The sequence below is a fragment of the Diceros bicornis genome, chromosome 5 (genome assembly GCF_020826845.1).
Source record: "Diceros bicornis minor isolate mBicDic1 chromosome 5, mDicBic1.mat.cur, whole genome shotgun sequence".
In the NCBI taxonomy this organism is placed as follows: domain Eukaryota; kingdom Metazoa; phylum Chordata; class Mammalia; order Perissodactyla; family Rhinocerotidae; genus Diceros; species Diceros bicornis.
In genome coordinates this window covers 31671148-31688010 of record NC_080744.1, presented here as the reverse complement: position 1 = coordinate 31688010, position 16863 = coordinate 31671148, and the positions used below count along the sequence as shown (strand labels likewise).

The 16863-nt window shown below is 37.0% G+C and overlaps 1 protein-coding gene across 5 annotated transcripts in view; it reads right to left on the bottom strand.

The window, feature by feature from the left end:
- SLC12A6 (solute carrier family 12 member 6) overlaps nt 1-16863 on the bottom strand; it is an 82293-nt gene that overhangs the window by 27376 nt on the left and 38054 nt on the right. For all 5 annotated transcript variants that reach the window (XM_058541147.1, XM_058541148.1, XM_058541149.1 and 2 more), the window contains one exon: nt 938-1032. In XM_058541147.1, the coding sequence (XP_058397130.1) occupies nt 938-1032 (95 nt within the window). The remainder of the gene's footprint in view (nt 1-937; nt 1033-16863) is intronic.

The window sequence follows — 16863 nt, the reverse complement described above, 5'->3', positions numbered from 1 at the left end:
AAGTAAATGAGAAAATATTTCACAGGTAAATATTTTAAGAAAATTTATCAATGAGACTTTATTTTTCTCCTACATTAAAATATCACACTTCATTAGGGCTACATGAATCCTTATAAAATTCTTAAATGAAAACCTTCATTATTCTTTCTAATATCTTAACTTTACAGTAGAAACAAAATCACACTGGCCCCTACAGACAGCTGCAACCTTGTAAAGAACATTGATAATACGATCTTGAACTACAGTACCCCCTTTCTTTAGGCTACTAACATTCTACTAACATTTAAGACTATTATTTATAGCATCAAGCATAGATGAAAAACTTTTGTGACTTAACTAAATATTCACCTCAGACCTTTTCTTGAAGGAGGCTGAGAAAAAATATTTTAAAAATAGGCATACTGAGAGAAGCGACACTTGTATCATTGTCCAAAGGTAGACAAAAGCAGCACTGGACCAAAGCAGGCTCCTTTCAACAACCCGGCCGCAGACCCCATCAGAGTCCACGCTGTCAGAATCGGATTAAGACACATAGGTCCTCCTAATCTAGCAGACTGCTTCCTACACTGATTTTTGGTCAGCAGTTCTAGGGTAAATGATAGTCTTCCCAAACACAGACTTGAAAAAACATTATTTTACACTTAGAAGACAATTCCAAAGTAAACATTTAAGTCCTAGCTGAATTAGATAGCAAGGTTCTCCATATGCCTGCGATGTCAACATTCCTTCTTCTTATTTCACAGAAATTGAATAGCTACTCATTAATCAGCAATAATTAGATTATAAAGATTAAAGTAACTACAATGACAAATTATAATATAACTATTGTATTTTAACAATTAGTTATTAAATTACACAGCCTGTACTGTTCTAAAACTAAATGGGGTAGAAAAAAGCTATCTTGAAATGTCTGCCCTACTTTTCTCCCAAATATTACCTCAAAGAGTGCCAAGTTTTTATCAAAGTATTCATCTCCTTCTTCATAATTGGAATTATTGAGATAAGCATTTCGAGCTTTCTTATGCCCATCATCTGGGGAAAAAAAAGTAAAAGCAAGTTAGTTTCTCACTGGTATTGAAGAAGCATCAGCACCAAATAACTGTATGTTGCCTCTGTATTAATAGAACCCATTTCCATACTCAAATTTTAATCTGAGAGAGGCAGAACTCAATTAGCACTGCTTGGAGAACGTGGCCCCCTCTCCAACAGGAGCAAAAACAAATCTCTAAGAAGTAAACACGGGTCATTCCTTTTCCTAACAATCTGAAGACCTGTGGAAACACTATTCTTTTAGGATTCTGGCCTATAGAGACCCTACTCTTAAAGTCACTCAAATCTAGAATGAAAATAAAAAATACAATACTTATTGTGTACCTACTCAGTGTACAATACTGTGCTAGATACGGGCTACTTTACATACTGTTGCTGTTGATAATGGCAGTCAAAACTCTTTGCCTCCAGGGTTCTCCAACCTTTTATAAATGACATTAGGTTATTTAACCAAGTATTATTTTTGCAGAAACCCTTGCCACATATTTATGTTAAAAGAGGCAGCCCCCTAAGATTTTGGTGAACCAGCTATGAAGGAAAAAAAAAGAAAAAGACTGAGCACTTTCTTAATTTTGGTTCTTTACCGTGTAAAAGGTATATAATTACAATTGTCTGGTAGAAGAGAAAGAAAATAAGTTATGTAAATATCATTAAGAACTAAGACTTTAAATACTGAGGAAATAGACACCAAAATAAAAATTAAAGAAATTAATTTAAAGTCCTATAACCTTAAAGACATAAGATGAGCTTGGGAAACAGCCAACAAGCTATCAAAATAACTGGGACACGTCAAAGGACACAAAAGCCAACCTGAAGGAGTTCCCACTGGCTAAAATGGGGATAATATGAGCACTAGAAATAAATAATGCAATGGATTGAAATGCAAATACATGAAATATCCAAAATGATATTTTAAAAAATTAGTCACCTTTGTCGAGTTGCTAAGGAACAACATGTAACTCTGAAAAATAATAAATGGAAAGAATCAAATAATTATCTTGCCTTTCCTGTACCAACTGTATTTCAGCTAATCAAATAGTTAAATTTCTTCATTATAGAAATATTCTAGCTAATAAATGCAGTTGGAATGATACAATTAGACAAAAAAAATTACCAATTTTCAACGCCTAATGAAATAATGGATCTAGGCAATTATCATCAATGGTTGCTAAAACCATTAGGTGAAGGGCAGAGGCAGAACTTTATAATGGATGGATCAGGGTGATCTGGAACCTACCAATCAATCTTAACATCACTAAAAGAAGGACAACACAATCTCCTAATATAATATAATGAAAAATACACTGTGCAACCTATGATGTATTCTTATAAAAAGAATGGAAATTGAATATAATCAAGCTTCTAATTCTAAGTACCAGTTCACAGAAAACAGAGGAAGAACATGTTAGACATCACCACAAAGATGCAATCATCAAATTCAGAATGTGGGAAGTTCTACCTGACAATCTGATTTCTTCAACAAATAAATGGCATAAACTAAACAGGGTGAACTCTTACAAATTAAAAGAGACTTAAGAGACCAATTGCAGGGTGTTAAACCTGTTAGAATCCTCACTCAAATCAAATGTAAAAAAACATTTTTGAAACAGAAATTTGAATGTAGACTGGTTATTTTTTAAAAATGGGTAAGTAAAATCATACGATGTCTAGAATTTTCTTTAAAATATTCCAGGAAAACCTTAGGTGGGGACTTGAAAATAGCTTCGCAACATTGTTGAAGCTAGATGATGGGTTCACGGAGGTTCATTATCTTATTCCATCCACTTTTCTGTACCTTTGGAAATTTCCATAATAAAAAGTTATAAAAAGAAAGGAAAATGTAATTCTTTTCCTCCCTTTAATGGTTCCAGAAAGTTCTAAAGAGAATGACACACCTTAAAATTAACATTACTTTTGAGTCATTCACTTAATTAATTCAACCAGTATTTATTAAGTTCTCATGATGTGCTGGGCACTGTTCTAGGTCTTGGGGACACAGCAGTAGACAAGGCAGTTAAAGAACCTGCTTTCATTGTGTGTATATGAGGTCACAGAAGACAGAAAATAAGCAAGTTCAAAAAAAAAAAGATATTTCCAAAAGTGATAAGTTCAATAAGAAAATGACACAGGTATTGGGATAGATTACAGCTGGGGAGGGGAAGGACAACTTCAGGTAAGACCATGGGTGTGCTGGTAAGCAGGCTCTCTGCACCGGAAAAAAAAATTCTCATTTATGGTATTTGCTGATTTCCATGGTATAAACACTCATACATAGCCAATTTCAAACTACTAATGTGAAGTCACTGAACATGGTTTTGGGAAGAGATGCACACAACTGGCTCTCATCAGCTGGTATGAGCTGGCTGTAGCGCACCCTTTGCATAAGATGGTCAGGAAAAGCCCCCATTTAAGGTAGAGGGAATAGCTATTTTAAAAGATCTTAAAGCAGAAACAATCTTTCTTTTTTTTTTTTTTTGTCGTGAGGGAGATCAGCCCTGAGCTAACATCCGTGCTAATCCTCCTCTTTTTGCTGAGGAAGACCGGCTCTGAGCTAACATCTATTGCCAATCCTCTTCCTTTTTTTCCTTCCCCAAAGCCCCAGTGGACAGTTGTATGTCATAGCTGCACATCCTTCTAGTTGCTGTATGTGGGACGCGGCCTCAGCATGGCTGGAGAAGCGGTGCGTCGGTGCGCGCCGGGGATCCGAACCCCGGGCCGCCAGTAGCGGAGCTCGCACACTTAACCGCTAAGCCACCGCGCCAGCCCCAGAAACAATCTTAATGGATTCATAAAACAGAACAGATAACATGGCTTAAGTAGAGTGAGGAGAGAGTAGTTAGACATGTAAGAAGCCAGACCATGTAGCTAGCAAATGGATAGTTCTTCCAAATCCATTTATTGAACAGTCTCTCCTTTTCCCATTGACCTATTCTAGATAATAACAACATGATGGGGGCTGGGGCTGAGGAGAGAGAGTGATGTGAGAGTGTGCTAATGTTCTTTTCTTTGTTTAGGGGATAGGGGTAACACAGATAGCATTTTTGTTTAAAGTAAGAAGGGATCAAAAAATTAACAGAAAAAGTGAGAAAAACTGAAATAATAGTTTAGGATGGCAGAATGGTTCAAATATTCAAATACCAATAATTATAATAATGCAAACAGACTAAACTCACTCATTAAAACATAAAAATGGACAGACCTGATTCAACAACAAAACCCACATATACTGCTTACAAGAGACATAAGGACACACAAAGGCTGCAAGGAAAGAGCTATACCAGGCATATATAAACCAAAAGAAAACTGATATAGATATTATATCAGAAAGCTGATATAGAAAATATCAGAAAGCTGATATTATCAGACAAATTTGTCTTTAAAAGAAAAACTTTATTAGGGATGAGAAAGCAACCATGTAACAAAAGGTTTAATTTATCAGAAATGTATGACAATTTTAAACATATATCTATTGTATAGTTACCTCTTTCTGTGTAACAAGTTACTCCCAAATTTAGTGGCTTACACAACACACATTTATTATCTCACAGTTTGTGTGGGCTAGGAATATGGGCATGGCTTAGCTGGGCCCTCTGCCTCACAGTCTCCCATGAGGCTCTAACGAAGCATCCACTAGGACGCTGGTCTCATCTGAAGGCCCTGGGAAGATACACTTCCAAGCTCACTCACACAGTTGTTGGCAGGATTCAGTTCCTTTCAGGCTGTTGGCCAAGGGCCTCTCTCCGTTCCTTGCCGTGTGGGTCTTTCCACTCGACAGTTTATAGCATGGCAGTTGGATTCCCTCAAAGTAAGCCACCAAAGAGAGCCAGAGAGGGAGTGCAAGACAGATGTCACAGTCTTTCTGTAATCTGATTTTGAAAGTGATATCCCCTTGCTTTTGTCATATTCTATTAATTAGAAGAAGTCATTAAGTCCAGCCCTCACTCAAAGAGGAAAGGATTACACAAGGGCATAAATACCAGGGAGAAAGGATCATTGGGAGCTAATCTAAGAGGCTGCCTACCACATCCATCCATCCCCCCATCCATCCATCCCTGCCTCAAAATATTTGAGGCAAACATGGACAGAACTATGGTGACAAATTGATAAATCTACCATCAAGATTTTTAACATACTTCTCTCAATAATTGATAGATGAAGTAGACAAAATAAGCAAGGGTAATGAGATCTGAATAATACAATGAGTAACATTAACCTAACGGACATAGAATTTTGCATCCAAAATTAAAGAATATACATTTTAATCAAACACACATGAAAAATTATAAAAAGTTATCATGTACTAGACCTTTAAGAGAGAACAAATTTTAAACACGTATAATATAGGACATGATCTTGGTCCATAACAATTAAGTTAGAATTTAATTATAAAAAGATAAACTTCAAAATCCTTGCAAATGTAGAAATTAAAAAAAAAAACCACTACTAAACAACTCAAGGATCAAAGACTAAAAAACTTAAGAATTGAATAACAATGGAAACACCACATATTGAAACTTGGAGGATCCAGCAAAAATAGCACTTCAAAGGAAAGTTATTGTCTTAAAATTTTACATTAGCAAAGTAAAAAGACTAAAAATCATATAGGCTAAGTACCTCTTTTAGGAAGTCAGAAAGAGAGCAGAATGACTCCTAAGACAGCAGAAGGAAAAAACGATAACTATACTAGCTGTCTTTTGATTAAATGTCTTTTTCTGTCTTGTAACCTTTCATTTTTCCTGGGTCTTGATCCTGTAGGTAAATCTCTTGTTAACAGCAAATAGCTGGATTTTAAAAAATCTGACCATCTGGTTTTTTAACTATCAAGTTTACTCCGTCACCCTTAGCGACTGATATATTTGGCCTGGTTTCTACCATCTTTTTATTTCTCTTTGTTCTTCCTTCTCTATGATTCATTCTCATTTTCTCTCTCTAGATTTTTTGATTTGTTTTTCCTCTCTCTTCTCTTGGAGTTTCCACACTTTTTTCTATTCTTCCAGCAATTACTCTTGAAGTTTTACCACATATTTTACTTAGAACAAACTGATAAGTAAGTCTAAACAATAGCTTGTCATCCTCCCAAACAACACAAAGACTTTTGAACACTTCAGTTCCAACTCTCTCCTCCTGACTTACATAATATTATAGTCCAATATTTCCAGATAGTCTATTTTTTTACTTCACAAATAAGACACTAAAATTATTTCATAGAGACAACATTGATTTGGGTCAAAGGCCATGTTTACCATTTCACTTGGTCAATATTCTTTGTTGCATTTCAGAGTACTAGTCTTCCGGGATCATTTTCTTTTTATTTTTTCTTTTTATTTTTTTGTGAGGAGGACCAGCCCTGAGCTAACATCCAATGCCAATCCTCCTCTTTTTTGCTGAGGAAGACTGGCCCTGGGCTAACATCTGTGCCCATCTTCCTCTACTTTATATGGGACGCCGCCACAGCATGGCTTAACAAGTGGTGCGTCGTTGCGCGCCCGGGATCTGAACCAGCGAACCCCCGGCTGCCACAGGGGAGCGCACGCACTTAACTGCTTGCGCCACCGGGCCGGCCCTCATTTTCTTTTTACTTGAGGTACATTCTTTAGAATTCCTTCAGAGGACTGTTTCTCAAACAGCACTATAAAATTTCAGACCAAATAATTATTTGCTCTGGTGGATGTTTAAGAGCATCCCTGGCCTCTACTCACTAGACACCAATAGCATCTCCAGTAGCGACAACTACAAATGTCTCCAAACATCTCCAAATATCCCCTGGGGGGCAAAATTTTCCCTAGTTGAAAAGCGCTAGTTTAGAACAAGTCTCATGGTGAAAAACGTCCTCAGCTTTTATTTACCTACAATTGTCTTTATTTTGCCCTTATTCCTTCCTGTCTTGCTAAGCACAATTCTAGGATAATAAATTTATTTATTTATTTTATCCCCCAAAGCCCCAGTAGATAGCTGTATGTCATAGCTGCACATCCCTCCAGCTGCTGCATGTGGGATGCGGCCCCAGCACGGCTGGAGAAGCGGCGCGTCGGTGCGCACCCGGGATCCGAACCCAGGCTGCCAGCAGCGGAGCGCATGCACTCAACCGCTAAGCCACCGGGCCGGCCCTAGGATAATAAAATTTTTGCAAACACTTTAAGACATTATTTGTCATCTGTTTTGCTATTAAGAATTCCGTCACTCTGATGTTCCTTTGATGATCTGTCCTTTCTCTCTGGCTGCTTTCAAGATCTTTTCTTAGGTGTCCTGCTGCTTCATTAAGATATGTCTAGATGTAGTTTTCTTTTTGTTCACAAACATTCTTCACCTGTTTCTAATCTACTATTTAACCTCTTCATTTTTTACATTAATAAGGATATATTTTTTCTTTTCCAGAAGTTCCATTAGTTTTTATTCTCTCTAAACGGACTTTTATTCCTAAGCAGAATGCTCATCTTCCTAATTGCATCCTTTGATTCAGACATTGAATAGTTTTGTATTTAAGACTCAGGACTACTTCATCCCTCTTGAGGGTTATAGGAATAGGAGTCCTAGCTTCGGCATACTACTTCCCTGCTCTTCAACAGCCTTAAAGGGGTGTTGCTATAAAAATCTGGCCTCTGAATAGTCCGGCCCCATACTACGGACTGCTGGTCCAAGCCATCTCCTAGCAGCTCTGGCTCCCCTTGCTGCAGCCCTCGCACCTCTATATTTGAGGTCTCTCTAGTCTCAGATTTCAGGTGCAGTTACCTTAACTTTCAGACACTCTGGTCCTGGCTGTTTCTGGCCCAGCTTCCGTTTGCTTGCTTCCTTAATATTGGGGGACAGGGAGAGGGGGGTGCGTGGGGGAGTGGAGACTTTGTCTACATATAGCAGACCAAGGATGCCTTCAAGATTGTCCTACCCAGGGTCTACTTGTGGTAGTGTTGTGGAATGAGAAGGTCCCATAGGGCTCCTGGTCAGTCAAGAAAGGTCAAGGCTTTCCCGGCTAAGAACAAAGCTCTCATCAGGAGTGGTTAATTGAAAGGCATGGATCAGTGAGGCATGAAATCAGGAGAGGTTATACTGACAGGCATAGATCAATTCTCAGTCTGAATATCTTTGTGGGAAATCACGCTGCTTCAGATGTACAGCCTTCAGAAGTCTGGATCACTACTGTGACCCCAGGAAATCCCAGATGGAATGGAAGTTCTAGAGTTTCTTAATAGCAAATAACCTTTACTCTGCAGGAACTAAGAATCAAATCCATATCCGAGGGCTGTTTTAGGATTATCCAGAATCCTAAGAAGACTCCTTTGGAGGATACCTACTGAGACTGGCCTCAGTAATGCTTTGAATTAAACAGCCCTTCCAATCACTTATGTTTCTTTTTTCTCATTTTACTATCTAAATAATACTCATATTACTGGGAAACTTACTGGTGTTTCATTGTATAATTCAAATGAAAACTGATAGGAATGTCATTATTGGTTCTACTGAAGATTTCAGATTTCCATAATGTTATACATTTTTTTGTAAAAGAAAAATGGTATACCAAATGTCCTGCTCTTTATAAAAACATTATTGTTGTGGCGCTATTATTTCTAAAATGTTGCTTTTGTCAATTACCACTTACACTACAGTTTGGGCCTAAGATAAATCTCCGATTCCTCCCTTAGCCTCCTGATCTTGTCAAACGTCCTTTACTGGTTTGAGCTGGGCAGGAGAGTAGTAAATGTACTTAATCTCCCTTGGCACAGGTTTGGGTTTGAACTATGTGACTATGTGAACGTGAAAGGTTATCTCAAATGCTATACATTATGTTTTTGATTGTATAGTTTGAATCAGTAGCCAAACAACAGGCACACATTATGATTGGTTGCTATATCTCTTAAGCCTATAGCTTCCTCTCTCTTCTTTTGCTTTGCAGTTTATTTGTTGACAAAACCATGTCATTTGCTCAGTAGAGATTCTGACTGTCTGGATTTTGACGATGGCATCCATGTGTTGTCATTTAACATGTTGTTCTGTTTTTTCTATTTCCTATAAATTGGTAGCTAAGCCTCTAGGCTTAACCACATTCAGTATTTTCACGGGTAGGAAAGAAAACTCCTTCACAGTGGTATTTTGACGTTGTATCAGGAGGCACATGTCATCTGGTTGTCTTTCTTTTTAAGATACTAGCAATTGTTAATGATTAATGCCTAGACCATTAATTTATGAGAGATTACAAAATGTTGATATTCTTATTCTACTTATTAGCTATCCTTCCTTCGTTTATTAGCTGAAATACTTTTATAGAGAGACATTCTCTCTAGTACACTATTTGATCACCCATTGGTATACTTAAAGGCAAGATAAAGACTTCATTTTTTCCCTTTATTGACCAATTCTCAGAATAATGAATTGGTTCACTAGAATACTCCAAAGGTGACCAATTACTTTTTTAAAGTATCATTATGAACTCATGAATTTAAATATTAGATATGTTTCAAGTCAAATGCTTTTTCTGCATCTATTAACATGATTATACCATGTTTCTCCTTTAATCTGTTAAATATACTGAATTATATAAATACATTTTTTTTTTAAAGATTTTATTTATTTATTTTTTCCACCCAAAGTCCCAGTAGATAGTTGTATGTCATAGCTGCACATCCTTCTAGTTGCTGTATGTGGGACGCGGCCTCAGCATGGCCGGAGAAGCGGTGCGTCGGTGCGCGCCCGGGATCCGAACCCGGGCCGCCAGCAGCGGAGCGCGTGCACTTAACCGCCAAGCCATGGGGCCGGCCCCTATAAATACATTTTTTTTTTTTTTTTTTTTTTTTTTGTGAGGAGATCAGCCCTGAGCTAACATCCGCCAATTCTCCTCTTTTTTTGCTGAGGAAGACGGCCCTGGGCTAACATCTGTGCCTATCTTCCTCCACTTTATATGGGACGCCGCCACAGCATGGCTTACCAAGCAGTGCGTCGGTGCGCGCCCGGGATCCGAACCAGCGAACCCCGGGCCGCCGCAGCGGAGCGCGCGCACTTAACCGCTTGCGCCACCGGGCCTATATATACATTTTTAATGGCAAACCAACCATGTATTTCTAGCAGAGACCCAACTTGGTCATGGGTGTAACTTTTTAAATATATTGCTTGATTCAGGTGGCAAATATTTTCATTAGGATATTTGTATCTGTGTTCATAAGTAAAAGTCGCCTATACTTTTCTCATATTGTCACTGCTGAGTTTGGGTATCAAGGTTATGCAAACCTCAAACTGAGTTGGGGAGTGTTTACTTGTTTTTCTATTCCTTGAGAGAAACTGTAGACATATGGGATTATTTTTCCTTGAATGTTTGGTAAAACTTGTCATAAAAATGCCAGGGCCCAACGTTCATTTGCTTCCTTTCTAAAATGTTTTAAATTGAAAATTATTACACACACACACAGAGAAAAGTTGATAAATCATAAGTATAAGGCTTGATTCTTTGTCACAACAGCAGCTTCGTCCTTCCATACGTCTCCTCAGCCTGACCCTGAGTTTTGCAAGTGATCTGACGAGTCAGTGGGAACACTAGATACATTAAAATAACTGCACCCTGTCGACAGGAAAAACATTTAGAAGGTCTGAATGATGCTATTATAAATTCCATTCGGCAGGCAAGGCAATTGAACCAGTTTTTCACCTACTAGATCAAATTATTCTAAATGAGGTTATTATGGAGAGCTGGCACGATTTTAATTCAAACTACCAATGCCTTTTCTGAGGAACTATAAGATGGTTAGAAAATATAACAAAAAATCATCTTTCCCCCTACACTAATAAATTGCTTCTGTCTCTGATACATGCCTGACAGGTAAAGAAGTTTGAGAGTAAGAACACATGTATAATGGAGGTAGGGGAGGACTTAGCAAATGAAATGAAATGAAATGTCAATGGACTAAATGCTCCAATTAAAAGGCATAGGGTGGCTGATTGGAAAAAAAAACAAGACCCATATATATGCTGCATACAAGACACACACTTCAGACCTAAAGACACTCACAAACTGAAAGTGAAGGGATGGAAAAAGATACTCCACGCAAATGGCAATGAAAAGAAAGCTGGGGTAGCAGTACTCATATCAGACAAAATAGACTTTAAAACAAAAACTGTAAAAAGAGACAAAGAAGGGCATTACATAATGATCAAGGGAACAATCCAACAAGAGGATATAACACTTGTAAATATCTATGCACCCAATGTAGGTGCACCTAAATATATAAAGCAATTATTAACAGACATAAAAACAGAAATAGACAGTAACACAATAATAGTAGGGGACTTTAACACTCCACTTACACCAACGGATAGATCATCCAAACAGAAGATCAATAAGGAAACATTGGCCTTAAACGACACACTAGAACAGATGGACCTAGTAGATATATACAGAACATTCCATCCAAAAACCGAAGAATACACGTTCTTTTCAAATGCACATGGGACATTCTCCAGGATTGATCACATATTAGGCCACAAAACAAGTCTCCATAAAGTTAAGAAGATTGAAATAATACCAACCATCTTTTCTGACCACAACGGTATGAAACTAGAAATCAACTATAGGAAGAAAATCAGAAAAGCCACAAATACATGGAGATTAAACAAAATGCTACTGAACAACAACTGGGTTAACCAAGAAATCAAAGAAGAAATCAAAAAATACCTGGAGACAAATGAAAATGAAAATACGACATGCCAGAATTTATGGGATACAGCAAAAGCGGTTCTAAGAGGGAAGTTTATAGCGATACAGGCCTATCTCAACAAACAAGAAAAATCTCAAATAAACAATCTAACAATGCACCTAAAGGAACTGGAAAAAGAAGAACAAACAAAGCCCAAAATCAGTAGAAGAAGGGAAATAATAAAAATCAGAGCAGAAATAAATGAAATAGAGACTAAAAAAACAATAGAAAAAATTAATAAAACCAAGAGCTGGTTCTTTGAAAAGATCAACAAAATAGACAAACCTTTAGCTAGACTCACCAAGAAAAAAAGAGAGAAGGCACAAATAAGTAAAATCAGAAATGAAAGAGGAGAGGTTACCACAGACACCTCAGAAATACAAAAGATTATAAGAGAATACTATGACAAGCTACATGCCAACCAATTCGACAATCTGGAAGAAATGGATAAATTCTTAGAATCATACAACCTTCCAAAACTGGATCAAGAAGAAGTAGAGAATTTGAATAGACCAATCACCAGTAAGGAGATCGAAACAGTAATCAAAAACCTCCCCAAAAATAAAAGTCCAGGACCAGACGGCTTCCCTGGTGAATTCTACCAAACGTTCAAAGAAGACTTAATACCTATCCTTCTCAAACTCTTCCAAAAAATTGAGGAGGGTGGGAAGCTCCCTAACTCATTCTACGAAGCTGACATTACCCTGATACCAAAACCAGACAAGGACAACACAAAAAAAAGAAAATTACAGGCCAATATCACTGATGAACATCGATGCGAAAATCCTCAACAAAATACTAGCAAATGGCATACGACAATACATTAAAAAGATTATACACCATGATCAAGTGGGATTTATTCCAGATATGCAGGGATGGTTTAACATTCGCAAATCAATCAACGTGATACACCACATTAATAAAATGAAGAACAAAAATCACATGATCATCTCAATAGATGCAGAGAAAGCATTTGACAAGATACAGCATCCACTTATGATAAAAACTCTGAATAAAATGGGTATAGAAGGAAAGTACCTCAACATAATAAAGACCATATATGAGAAACCCACAGCTAATATCATCCTCAATGGTGAAAAACTGAAAGCTATCCCTCTAAGAACAGGAACCAGACAAGGATGCCCACTCTCACCACTCCTATTTAACATAGTATTGGAAGTCCTAGCCAGAGCAATCAGGCAAGAGAAAGAAATAAAAGGGATCCAAATTGGAAAGGAAGAAGTGAAACTGTCACTATTTGCAGATGACATGATTTTATATATAGAAAACCCTAAAGAATCCACCAGAAAACTTTTAGAAGTAATAAACAAATATGGTCAAGTTGCAGGATACAAAATCAACATACAAAAATCAGTTGCATTTCTGTACACTAACAACGAAGTAGCAGAAAGAGAAATTAAGAATACCATCCCATTTACAATTGCAACAAAAAGAATAAAATACCTAGGAATAAACTTAACCAAAGAGGTGAAAGATCTGTACACCGAAAACTATAAAACATTTCTGAAAGAAATTGAAGAAGACACAAAGAAATGGAAAGATACTCCGTGCTCTTGGATTGGAAGAATTAACATAGTTAAGATGTCCATACTTCCTAAAGCCATCTATAGATTCAATGCAATCCCTATCAAAGTTCCAACAACATTTTTCACAGAAATAGAACAAAGAATCCTAAAATTTATATGGAACAACAAAAGACCCCGAATAGCTAAAGGAATCCTGAGAAAAAAGAACAAAGCTGGAGGTATCACACTCCCTGATTTCAAAATATACTACAAAGCTATAGCAACCAAAACAGCATGGTACTGGCACAAAAACAGACACACAGATCAATGGAATAGAATCGAAAGCCCAGAAATAAACCCACACATCTATGGACAGCTAATCTTTGACAAAGGAGCCAAGAACATACAATGGGGAAAAGAAAGTCTCTTCAACAAATGGTGTTGGGAAAACTGGATAGCCACATGCAAAAAAATGAAAGTAGACCCTTACCTTACACCATACACAAAAATTAACTCCAAATGGATTAAAGACTTGAATGTAAGACCTGAAACTATGAAACTTCTAGAAGAAAACATAGGCAGTACGCTCTTCGACATCGGTCTTAGCAACATCTTTTCAAACACCACATCTGACCGGGCAAGAGAAACAATAGAAAAAATAAACAAATGGGACTACATCAAACTAAAAAGCTTCTGCACAGCAAAGGAAACCATCAACAAAACGAAAAGACAACCTAACAATTGGGAGAAGATATTTGCAAACCATCCATCTGATAAGGGCTTAATCTCCAAAATATATAAAGAACTCATGCATCTCAACAACAAAAAAACTAACAACCCAATTAAAAAATGGGCAAAAGACCTGAACAGACATTTCTCCAAAGAAGATGTACAGATGGCCAACAGGCACATGGAAAGATGTTCAAAATCACTAACTATCAGGGAAATGCAAATTAAAACTACAATGAGATATCACCTCACGCCCGTCAGAATGGCTATAATTAACAAGACAGGAAACAATATGTGTTGGAGAGGATGTGGAGAAAAGGGAACTCTCATACACTGCTGGTGGGAGTGCAAACTGGTCCAGCCACTATGGAAAACAGTATGGAGATTCCTCAAAAAATCAAGGATAGAACTACCATATGATCCAGCTATTCCACTGTTGGGTATCTATCCAAAGAACTTGAAAACACCAATTTGCAAAGGTACATGCACCCCTGTGTTCATTGCAGCGTTATTCACAATAGCCAAGACTTGGAAGCAACCTAAGTGCCCATCAAGGGACGAATGGATAAAGAAGATGTGGTATATATACACAATGGAATACTACTCAGCCATAAGAAACGATGAAATCCAGGCATTTGTGACAACATGGATGGACACTGAGGGTATAATGCAAAGTGAAATAAGTCAGAGGGAGAAGGTCAAATACCGTATGATTTCCTTCATTAAGTAGTAGGTAATAACAACAATAAACAAACACATAGGGACAGAGATTGGATTGGTGGTTACCAGAGGGGAAGGGGGGAGGGAGGAGGGTGAAAGGGATAATTTGGTACATGTGTGTGGTGATGGGTTGTAATTAGTATTTTGGTGGTGAACATGATGTAGTCCATGCAGAAATAGAAGTACAATGATGTACACCTGAAATTTTTACAATGTTATAAACCAATAAAAAAATAAATAAATAAAAAATAAAAACAAAGAGCAAATTCAAAAAAAAAAAATCATCTTTCACTCTTTTGCAAACACAAAGTTTTTTTAAATAAACCAGACTTAAGGATTTTGAGGTGTCGTTAAAACAAGGATACTTAGGACAGGAGACAAAAGTTATTAAAAGCATGAGAAAAAAGTATATAATCTGACCTAATGAATCTATGAGAGAGAAGCCAGGGTAGCAGGATGAACTTACCTGAGAATCTAGCTAGAAGACTCTGGAAAAATTCCCAGGTTTGTTTAAAACTGAATGCAATTATAGGTTGCCAAATGAGATTAATGTCTGGAGTAGACTCTTTGCAAATACAATTAGGGGTTTTGGCCATACTGACTAAGAGAACTCTTCCTTCACACTCACATACTATTTCTTTTTACATACAATTCGTCTGCTATCTTTACTACAGTGCTTAATAGGAAACAAAATCCAGCTTAGTACTGGAACAGTACTAAACCTTCCAACTGTCCATTTCATTTGCTAAGTCCTCCCCTACCTCCATTATACATGTGTTCTTACTCTCAAACTTCTTTACCTGTCAGGCATGTATCAGAGACAGAAGCAATTTATTAGTGTAGGGGGAAAATGGTCTGGCAAAATCTTTCAATGAAATCTTACCTATTTCTGATCCAAATATAAAATTTTTAAATAGAGAAGCCTAATTTTGAACAGTTTGAACAACATAAAAGTATAAAAAAAGAGAACAGTGACAGCTCTAATGCCACAGGCTACGACCTTGGTCGTCAGATTTCTAGCTATACGTTTGCGCCAAACCATTTACTTAACAAATACTTATTGAGTGCCTAGGGTGTCAGGTACTGTTCTAGCACATAAACTCACCCAAAGGAATGAGAATTAAGACTAGACACTTATGTCCTTAACACAGGAAGAGCAGAAAAGGAGAATTCCAGTCTCTTCAACTAATACTCTGAACCTTTAATAAGCAAGCAAGTCAAGTACATTCCCTACTTTGGACTTTTTGATAGGTTATAATTTTCCACAGCTGCATTGTACATATTCAAACAGCTAAAAGTTCAGTAATGTGCAAACAAAAAGACACACACGCAGAAAATGGCTGTTAATATATTTAAAAGTACTTAGCGTCACTCATAATTAAAGAAGTATAAATAAAAATTAGAGATGCCACTTTCATCTATTAGGTAAAGAAAAAATTTTAAGATTGATAACACCTACTTTTGATGATAGGGAGCTGAGTATGTCTCCATACTCCTTGTTGGTGGGAGTTTAAGGTGATGTAACTTTTTCAAAAGGTACATACCCTTTGACCAAAGAATTCCACTGCTAGAAATTTATCCTACACACTGGCAATGAGGATACAAGGATATATGTACAAGATGTTCACTGCAACATAATTTGTAACAGTAAAACACGTGGAAATAACCTAAATGCTCAAGAATAGGGAACCGGGTGACTAAAATTATAGAATAGTATTCCATTGTATTCCTATACTATCACAAAGGAATGAGGCAGATCTCTATGTACTGATATGAGATGTCCAAAATAAAACGGTCAGTGAAAAAAAGGAAGTCACAGAATGCTCTGTATAACATAACTCCACTGATAGAAAAAAAAAAAGATAGTCATATGTAATATGAAAATACATAATTAAAAATTTCTAGAAGAATGCCCAAGAAAGTGTCAACAGCAAGTACCTCAGGGGAGTAGAGGTGAGGTGGTGGGGAGAAGAGATACTTTAGAGGATTTTTACTTTCTTTATATTTACTTTTTTAATTGTCTGAATTCCTCAGAGTGTTTTATTTTTATATTTTAAAAATTTATCACTTCTGAGATGTTGTGAAATCCCTGTCAAATTACACGCTTACTGCAATTTAAATAAGTGATACCCAGAGGAAATCAATTCATTTCCATAACTTAT